At 38.0% G+C, this 10,266-nt stretch overlaps 1 protein-coding gene across 3 annotated transcripts; it reads right to left on the bottom strand.

Moving 5' to 3' along the window:
- Nucleotides 1-1,814: 1,814 nt before the first annotated feature.
- Nucleotides 1,815-8,820, bottom strand: Gsc (goosecoid transcription factor). Of its 3 annotated transcripts, none has more exons than XM_006820168.3 (3): nucleotides 8,425-8,820; nucleotides 5,004-5,218; nucleotides 1,815-2,626 (listed from the first exon to the last, which is right to left on the bottom strand). In XM_006820168.3, the coding sequence occupies exons 1-3, from the start codon at nucleotides 8,579-8,581 to the stop codon at nucleotides 2,330-2,332; spliced, it is 669 nt and encodes a 222-aa protein (XP_006820231.1). In that variant the 5' UTR covers nucleotides 8,582-8,820; the 3' UTR covers nucleotides 1,815-2,329. The 3 variants fall into 3 exon arrangements, with proteins under 3 accessions (XP_006820231.1, XP_006820232.1, NP_001161560.1); XM_006820169.3 differs by having other exon boundaries at nucleotides 5,004-5,215; NM_001168088.1 differs by lacking the exon at nucleotides 8,425-8,820 and having other exon boundaries at nucleotides 1,823-2,626; nucleotides 5,004-5,205.
- Between the last annotated feature and the right edge of the window lie 1,446 nt (nucleotides 8,821-10,266).

Raw genomic sequence — 10,266 nt, 5'->3', positions numbered from 1 at the left:
GGTAAAAGAAAACAATGAATTAGCGAGGGGCCAAATAAATGCACATACGGTTATAGATATATCCCATTGCATCTCGAAATGAGTCTGCGGGCGACGAACTATGCTTTAAGTGCAAGGTCCTGATCTCTTAAGCTGAAATTTATTTGCCGTTTCATTCACACTAATGCAGAGTCTTAGCCGCTTTAATACGGGTAAACTTGTGGCTAGTTCTCTGGTTTCTCCGCACTCTTTTTCATTCGCTCATCCCTTGTGGGGGAAAATCACAAAGATTGAATAGAAACACTGTCGCCCTTCTCAATATTTGAAGTAAAATGACACCGTCTGGGATCTCTTTTCACTGCTACGTTCTCCTGACATGGGCGTTACTTAACTCGGTAAGACGAAATGCACCTACCGCTGTCGGCACCTATATGTAATGTGTATCACTACCGCCAATAGAAAATACTCCTCACCCAGTAATTGGTTTGAGTTTTTGTGTGTGAAAAGGCGTTCTCCCTCTGGCTGGAATCGAATTAAAAAAGTACCCTATTCCACCACCCATCTCGTGTGTATATAATGTCGTCCCACCCTCCCGGTCGTTTCTGCTGTTACAACTCGAATTTAGTAATTCTTCGCATACAAAATGCTACTAATTCAGAGTGGTTCGCAAGGTTCCCACGGCGGTGCCTGGCTCCAGTAATCTGCGAATACTATACCTGAATTAATTTTCACAAAATTGGCGTATTGTATGCAATCCCCATTCTAATAACAAGATAGAATTATTACTGCGGACTGGTAAATATATGATTCTCTTTGTTTTAAGCCGGATAAGCTGGGGGCAGTAAATGCATTAGATTAATACCGAACAAAATTAATATGTTACCATGTTACATATAGTTTTGAAGTCGACAGTTATGGCTGAATTGGGATTATGTAAAATTCAAAATATCCAATATCAGCAGCTGAATAGTCTCTGTGCATATATTGTGAAAGCACGCAGTATTAGTCGTTTACTTGGGACGAGCAGAATCAATGAATTGTTCATTACCGGTATAATGCATTTTCATCTTATTTTCTGCGGCCGTGTGAACTCTCTTGGTGAGTGGATTGGGTGTTGGACATGTGGAATAATCGTTCCAAATGCATGTTATGGTGTCTCACAGATAAAACTGGTTCGGTGAACCGTGCTACAACACACCTAGACAAGTATACTTGCGTTGGTGTATACGAACACAGGATGTTATTGTGTTGAAATGGCATTGGAAAGCGTGCAGCACCACCCAAATAATTAACAGGGCCATTGAAAACTTGATTATTCTGGCATGTCCCTGTGTCCCAGGTGTAGTGACTTTCTATTGTTCGCCGTAGAAGAAACCAATGACTCTATCCGTAGCCCATTGTAAGGTCTCTTCGGGGTTATGTGCTTTTTAGTCAAGTACTGTTTTCAAAGTTGTCGACAAGTTTGATGGAATAACTTCCCTTCATTGGACCACACGCAATGCGCTCCAATAGCCTGATATGTAACTTATACACCTCCCCGATTCACTAAAATACCGAATGGTACAAAGGCGAACATTTCGGATCAAACGGTTGTTGAAGAGTAACCTAGGCGCGGTAAGCGTGTTCCGACGCCTCTTACACAGGCAATTGAACTCGACTTTAACCTGGGGCTAACCGATGATCAATGCCGAGTTTGTGTGCACTCGATAGTTCTTAAACTTGGATCATCTACTCCAATCTTTTTTTATTAATAACTTTTTGTTTATGTGATAATGAAGATGTTTGCAAGACCCGTCATAATACCACACAGAGTACAAACATTACAAACGCTATCATTACAATATACATGGGAAGTAACGACAAACCATTTTTATTCTTTCTAATATTTACATCGTTGGGCAGTCCTTAAATATTTAAACTTTTCTTGTTATTACAATAACAACTAAAAATAACTAGAAAATATAAAGTCTGTATGAAATGTTGAAAACAATTAACGAATTGTTTATAAAGCGGCTGAAGCAGAGTGATTTAAACATGGTAACTTTTACCCGGTCGATATATTTGTGATGATCCGACTTTTAATATACAATGAAATAAACTGTCCTTAATACTGAATAATAGTGAACTCGACTTTGCAGCAATTATAATGTCAATGCAACATTAAAAAACATTTAAAATAAAGCGAATCGGTATGGTTGTGGAGAAAATACGTCGTTGTAGAATGCAGTGCAAAGGACTTCGTTTTATGCGGATGGCATAACGTTGGGGTATGTGACTAGTAGTGTGTTGTTCATTTACTCCAACCATCACTAATACATTCAGATGAGTTTTCTATATACTTTGAAGAATATTACGAGCACGGACTGGATACTGAATGTTCAATGTCCGAGTCGCTGCCAAGAATTGAACCTTTCCGCCTACAACTCATATCGAGTTCACGTGTGTCTTCCGTGTCTCTGACGACCTCTATGTTACTTTCATCTTCGTCCAATTCACCGGCGTTTGTCGTTGACGATAAACCGAGCAACTGTGACCCCTTTTCGGCGCTTTTCTTGTGTGATGTGGTTTCTACTGCTGCTCTCCTGATTGATTCTTGTTGCTCGCGTTTCTGTTTCCTCCACTTTGCTCGACGGTTCTTGAACCATACCTGGACATAATAAAAACCACAAATTATTAATAATGATATACGAACTAAAGTTTATTTGTGGACGGTCTGACAATATTTAAGTTTTTTGCAATGCTACATTCCAGCTTAAATGTACTGGTGGGAATTAAATATCACTGCTCTTGTACAGTCATATGTGTATGTAATCACCCAGAAGACATTGCTAACATTTACAAGTAAATTGCATTATTGCCTGCCCTGTAACCTTCTTACCCACAGTGCATCGCGATTCGGGTTTTGGAAGTTGAAATACACCGAACCACGGTTAGTAACCGTGACCGAACTAATCAGAAGACTTCCCATGTTAGTGTATTTAGAATCGAGATTTTACAGGCAACAAAAAATGCCAATTGATCTTAGTTTGTAGATAAATGGTATTAATATAAGAGGGTCAATGAAGCCATTCAATGTTTTTACTCTCATCGTCGTTCAAAAATGCAACCGGTATTTAAAACACTCGTAATTATTAAAACTTTAGTATGATTAGGCTTAAAAAAAGAATAAGTTATTTTTTCTTATGCAAGCTCTCATGAAAAAATCCTATTATAACAGTTAACATTTCCTACGAGTAGATAGACTTTGTGAAACCTTTAAACAGAAGCAATTTTTTTCCGCAGAATTAAATCTCTAATTGTCATGACAAGATCGTTTTATATTAATATTTTAGACTACTGTCTACTAATTACTAATTACTTTTTGAGACGAAGCGTTTCAAGTGTACCAAATAAATCACATAGTATGGCCGATAATTTGGTATAATAATAAGAATTATTATTATAATGACAATTCATTAATTGAGAAGCCGAGTTGTTGAAATTTTAAAAAAATATCGCGAAACTCTAGACAACCGGCAGAGTTAATTGATTAAAAAATACTCTCTCCTTCAAGGTATAATTACTAAATTTATTTTTACGATTTCCAGAAGCGAATCGAGTAATATTACCAGTTTAAGTACATGCGGTTAGTGTGGAACCATGAGTATACATGTTCACAATCGGGATGTTTACAGCAAAGAAAAAAAACATATGCCTCCCCGCTTAAAGCAAACATTGTTGAATTACTAGTAATTTCACGGACGAGGTGTTTCTGAACTCAACAATCGTTGATCTGGATTTAACGAGATGATGTTGGATGTATCATTAACTCTCTTATCATAGTTGTTTTTCTTAATTCTATAATTTATATCGAAGCTGCCGAAGCGATGTGATGTATATAATTGCAGTGCCCATGATACGCTTTTTTTCTGCTTATACCGACAGACTGTGAACGAAATATAAGGCCGTGACTTGTCTTTGTGGTTCGAAATTGGCATCGTCGCACATGCGCATTTTCTTTTCCCACGAGTACAATTTTGATCAAAATCAACTCTCTGCAAGTTAAAGTTATTTTGAGTGACAGCTTACACAAACGTATGTGTTTGCGTTTGGGATTGTTAGCCGAATTTAAAATGTTTGCCTTTAGATTATTATGGACCAACCCTTAGCATCAAGCTTTAATTATTCATATAGAGCCACTCAGACAAATGGACCTATTAACACATTACCGATAGCTTATTGTCTTATCCTTTCGTTTTTGTTCAGCCCAACGGATTAGCACCAACACGTTACCCGCGTCCGGGATTTAGATAAATTAAAACAAATCAAAGTTAGTGAATGGTCGTCATGTTGACCCAAATCCGGAATGCAAATGCAAAAATTGAATGGAATAGTATTGTTCCGATGTTTATCAGGGCAAGGCGTAGGTCGTCAAGTTATTTATTTAACCATCGTTGACAGGTAATGAATGAAATAGCAAGATACTAGGTTAATTTCAACATTACTATGGGCAGAATAACTAACTAACGACCGACCAAGATACGTTTAAAATAACTTTACGGCCCACCGTTTAAGACAATCTAAGTATCGAATCAATCATCTGAAAGTATTATTTCCTTTTTGACGAGAAACTCGGAGAAGGGAAAATGTATTCGTCATTGTTTATCAACATTCATTTAGTAAGAATGTACCTTTAATTAGTGCTTTCGTCAAGATATAATCTAAATGATTCGCATCATTTCTCTAATTTGTTAACCAACCCCAATCCAAATAAAAAAAACAGAGCGTCGTAACTGTGAAACTGTTTGTTTCGCGTAGGAAGAATGCAGTGGGTCATTCGTTATGTGAAGCATCATTGTGAGCGGTGGCGAGCGTTATAATTGACGCTGAACTACACGGTAGTAAATGCACCAGTCAATGTTCGTCTACATTAAACGATCTTTCCGATCGTGGGTGTGCCACCGAATCCACGCGTGAATTGAACAAGCCAGCTGAACACAACTGCTCAGCAAACACGGTGTTTTAAGAATTAGGTTAATACTTACTTCCACCCGCTCTTCCTTCAAATCTGTTTTCATAGCTATTTCTTCTCGTAGCATCACATCTGGATAGTGCGTTTTATCAAAAGTTGCTTCCAGTTCCTCTAGTTGTTCTTCGGTGAAAATAGTACGGTGGCGACGTTTCCTTTTCTGGTTACGACCAAAGAAATCCAAGGCTGGGTATCCATGGAATGCCGGGTAAGCTGCCGCGGCCGCCGCTGCTGTAGAAAAAAAAACACAAGTTGAAACACTGTTAAGAATCAACGCGATTTTACATGTATTTAATTTATACAACACGCTAAGCTGTTTTAGAAATTAAGAATTAAAAAAATAATTCACAAATATATTTGATATACTGTTTTTTATTGTTTACATTATAAAAGCCTTTTAATTGCAGCTCACGCAAGTCCATACTAGCATCGAGCGTTTTAAAAAATAACTTATGTATAGTTTCAATACAATCATGTAACATATATCTTCTGGCTGTACTTGATATATACTATACTCGGACGCAAATTAAAGCCTCGCCGAATATTGATATGGATTATAATTCGATATTAAATCGTTGGTTTGTTAAACATATGTTGCCGCCAACTTTATTAATTTAGGTTATGTGAATATACGTAATATATCATATAACATTTTTTACTATCTCAAGACTACGGATTCGCATATTATATTACGACTATCTGCGCTGTGAATGACATAGTCTTGTGGCGTTCGGCAAGGAAGCATAGCTCAGAAACAGTGAAGATTGGGGGGATGGTGTTATTTAATGAATTTGACGTCCCAGGATGGATCCTGTGAAATTTTGTCTAAAAAAAGGGACAGATATTTACATAAATTATAAAACGGGGTCCTTCATTTTTTTATATGTGAGAGATGTTTACTAGGATTAATGTCATAGCAATTTCGTTACTTTACACCTAAATTGCCACCATTTTATTACGAATTTGTCGGGCGTAACGCGGTGATCTGGAGAAATCACACTTGTTCAAGTAAAACACGAGCGTTGAAACTTTACTTTTTTTCACATTTAATGGTGTACTCTTGATGGTCTATGGCATATCTGAGCTTATCTTTTTAGTTTAATTATTTGAAACTGTAGCAAATAGTATACATGTACGCCTTTTTTATTTCTACATCGATTGAATTACGGTTTGATTTTTTCTGCAAAATGGAACTGTGAATGAAAAATTCTGTGAACTCACTCGAATATGAGATGGAGGTAGGAATAAAGAGGCAGACTATTATATTTTACCTTCATGAATATGACTATTTATTAAAATGCAGATAACGTAATTGTAAAATCAACAGCGGCGTGATGTATTGCCAGTTAGGCGGTCTGGAGTGTTCGAACACTAACGAACATCGATTTAAAATGTATTTGACCATTTCGTGGTTCAAGTATTTAAACATGTGTATCGACAACTGTGTTAAACCCATGAAACAGAAACTATCTACTAAACACTGTGAATGAAATGGTATCAGCTATACGTATATTGATTTTTATAAAAACGTATCTTGATCCAGAACGGCATGGTTCGTTTGTTATTCTTGTTATAATGTTGAAATGAATGAATTTTTGGCAGGTGTTCACACCTGCGCTCCCGTTCAAAATGTCATCATACTCTCGCAAGCTGTAGTCGCGATAGTTTGTTCAACATATCCGGCAAGCTCTATTAGCCCACGTAACGTGTCTCGCCGAGTTGACAACGGCATGTGTTAATCATGTTAGAACATTTCTAACTGGATTATGGCAGACTGAATCGGGATATAATTTGGTAAACAAGGTCGCTAGGTATAACATGTGCCTTGATAGTGTAGAGGGAGAAGGGACCCACACAATCGTCATCAAGATAGAAAACACTCAAAGGCTTGGTGCTCACCAGAGTGAAAATAATACCACACATTTTAAAGACAGAGGCGTATTTCGTCTTCATTTTTGCCTTATCTATAATATTACTTGCGAATTTGCACTGTGATCGGCTTGTTATACTTTTCTAATCACAGTCTTAGCGAGTAGAGGACGTGTAATATTTTCTGAACCGCCACGTCGGGTGCAACTGCTACATATACAGAGTGCATAAACTAATTTAGTTCAGCTCTCTTCTAAATTGACATTCAGTGCTATCAAGCCACTTCAAGGATATGGTGACGAATACTCGTTTATGTTACATATTAATTCAGTCTCCTTATGGTTTATCTCCCGGGGTCCCCATATCCATTTAGGTGCCTTTATGGCACCAACTCAAAACTGTACATCGCTGTCATATTCCGACTATTTTTTTTAATATTTTCGTATTTATCTGTAATTCATCACACAAGTTTTAACATAACTCTCTGCTACTCTGGATGTACTATTTCAATTTTAGATTATTACCTACACCCACGGCTGCGTTTTCTTCTTCCATTTTTGCAAGAATCGCCGAGAGAAACAAAACAACATTTAATCATCTCATGGTCTTTTCGATTCCCAGGGTAAGAACATTAATACCTATTTGTTAATGGGTCGTACAAAGAGAATCACCCTCCGTCAGAAGTGTTTTACACGATTAGGAATAAATAAACATGTTACAATTTAAAAGTCCAAATGAAATAAAACATGCAGTTCACTACGCAGCCGATAACCGTATATATATATATACACATTGGATAATTGATCATTTCACATTTCTGTTTTTTCTTCAAAATGTCAGGAACTACCTGCCCCATTTTCGAAACAACTATAGGTTTTAGATGCGAATACAGAAACACACGTCCTAAAAATAACTAGTAAAGAAAATGGGTTCATTTTATGACAGAGAACATCGCATATTATGAAAATGAATTGCTTACAAAGCCGCATTTAGGTATATGTATCGTCCCTTGAGGCGGGGGTAATGTCGGCATCTTTCTACGTTGGAAAGAACATCACAAACGCGTCAGAGAATAAACCGATTTTGCTAATGTACGCGCATTTTGTATTTGTAAGAATTGTTTCACTCTCAAGTATGGCTTCTAATAGAATAATGGGCTAATTCGTGACAATAAAGCTAGTTTTCTGTGGCATTGTTTCCCGCACGGGCTCATTTAAACGACTCAAATCTAGTTCTTAATTAGTGAGTAGAGCCCATGCTGTGACTACCAATAAAAAGATGGCGGATTGGAGCGGTAAGATTTGTGGTAGAAATTATTCCGTTCACACTCCCACGTCACATACCACTAGTTATACAGAAAAGACATATTTATCTGATTTACCTACACCTAAAACTGACAACTTAAAAAAGGGTGTCCCGCATATGATAGTGTTACATGGTTTCATTGTTTTGTTTTGGGGGGAGGTCACCCACTGTGTTTCGTTGTTTGTGGGAAAACTGTGATACACTAAATCATGGGAAGTCCCAACACTGGTGAAATGACAAAGTAAGGTGTTTTGACTACTTACCTAAGTGATGGTACTCTGGTGGTAGCGTATGTAGGTGTGCTGGGTGTGGAAAGAACGGATACGGCGCAGGTCTGGCAGCGTGTATCAGCGTGGGTCTTGGTGCAAGTATACTTTCAATCGTAAAAGCTGATGGCGATGCGCTGGTCATATTAAGCATGCTACTTGACGACGAATATATACAACTAACACTACAAGAACCAGTGTGAGATAGATCTTCTCGGCGGTAGAATAAACAACTCGAATGACTTCACTTATCACTTATAAACAGTGTCGGGTCGCTTTTACTCCGGCAACAACGTCTATGTATTCTTGTGAAGGTGTCGTCAGTTGCCCAGTTATATTTGGTGCTAGTATGTAGTAGGTTGGGATGTGGCGTGGTCTGCGTACGAGTTGAGAATGTCTAGGTTTATCCCACGTAACAGGGTATTTGTAAACGAAAATAGCGCTAATACCAACAAGAGGCTGACAGTAATTTATTTTCACAGTGCACGTCACGTCAATGGATAAAGTGTTATTGTTCTAAAGTATAAGCCTCCCAGTTGACGCGGAGTTGAAAAGGTGCTACAATGCTATTGGTGGAATTTTGCATATCTAATTAGAATGTAAGGAAGGTACAGCCCATCCCATTAGCGACAAAATCTAATCCTTGTTTAGCGAAGGGTAATTATAAATATAAGCATGTCAGAATCAGATTAGTTGTTTTGTTAACAAAACACCAATAATTACTTCGACTCTTCTCCCTTTATCGCTAAATTCGTTGATTGATGGGTTTTCCCAACCCACTCGATTTCCGCACCAAGTCCACAATGTGTACATTACAGACTGAATGCGTAGCGGTGTTCCTAACATGAATGTTATACCAGGGCTGTTTGTCTATTTTTTCCACGCTAAGGTTTTCATTTCTATGGCTTCGAGCAAAACCAGAGTTTCTGAATGAACCTATTTCTTTCGTCGGTGACTGTAATTTGTAACGAAAGACAAGGGAAGGCTTTCTTGTAGTGCCCTTGTGTGGCTACTTATGGGTGTTTGAGGAGGTGGCGAAGGCTCTGATTAATTACATTTTAATACCGACTCAAATTGGTCCAATATTTGAGAAGATTAACGCGCTCTAAGAATCGCTTCGAAATAAAATAGCGTAACCCTGGCATGACCACCGGACATTTGGCGATATATAGTAATTCTGATTATCCAAGCCCTCTAACACTAACTGCTACATTACTTGGACTGGGCATGCAAAATAGAAATACACTAGCCTGTTTAGGTGCTTTGTTCCCAAACAATATGTCTTTATAAGGTTTGGACATTGAAGGCATTTAAGGTTCATAGGAAACCGGACGAACTGTTACTAATGAACTAATCTGCTTTGCAAAGGTAATGCAGCTATGTACACAAACTTGTGGAAGGCCTCGTCAATATAATATGCTGCTTCCATGGTGTAATGTGCGCTTTGTTCTATTCAGTGGAATTGAAATTCGTTTGCAAGAGACCAATGAGCACAAACTCGCACGGCACTTACGCGAACAGGGAATGATTACCATTGCCGAGTCAGAACAGTGCATCGGGTAGTAGCCTGAGGCTGACCAAAACAGTTTTACTTATTCACATACATGTACCTGGCAAAATTTGTTTTAGAGACTAGAAGTGGGTGTTTTCTTTTGAAAACCGTATTATCACGCGAAGGGGTGGCTTTTAGTGCGCAGGATTCAGTTTAGAAAAAAAACACCTTAAGAGTTCCAATTTATCAAATTGAGACAGCTAAGTCGACTTTAGCGGTTTCCGATATTCCTTCTTAGTTTCGGACAAAGTGAATTCACAGCAAAAAGGGTTCCGTCCGATCAGCAA

Source organism: Saccoglossus kowalevskii, chromosome 2 (genome assembly GCF_978046115.1).
Source record: "Saccoglossus kowalevskii chromosome 2, keSacKowa6.1, whole genome shotgun sequence".
Lineage (NCBI taxonomy): Eukaryota > Metazoa > Hemichordata > Enteropneusta > Harrimaniidae > Saccoglossus > Saccoglossus kowalevskii.
Note: the sequence above shows the minus strand (reverse complement) of the source record. Positions and strands in the feature narration are given on the sequence as shown.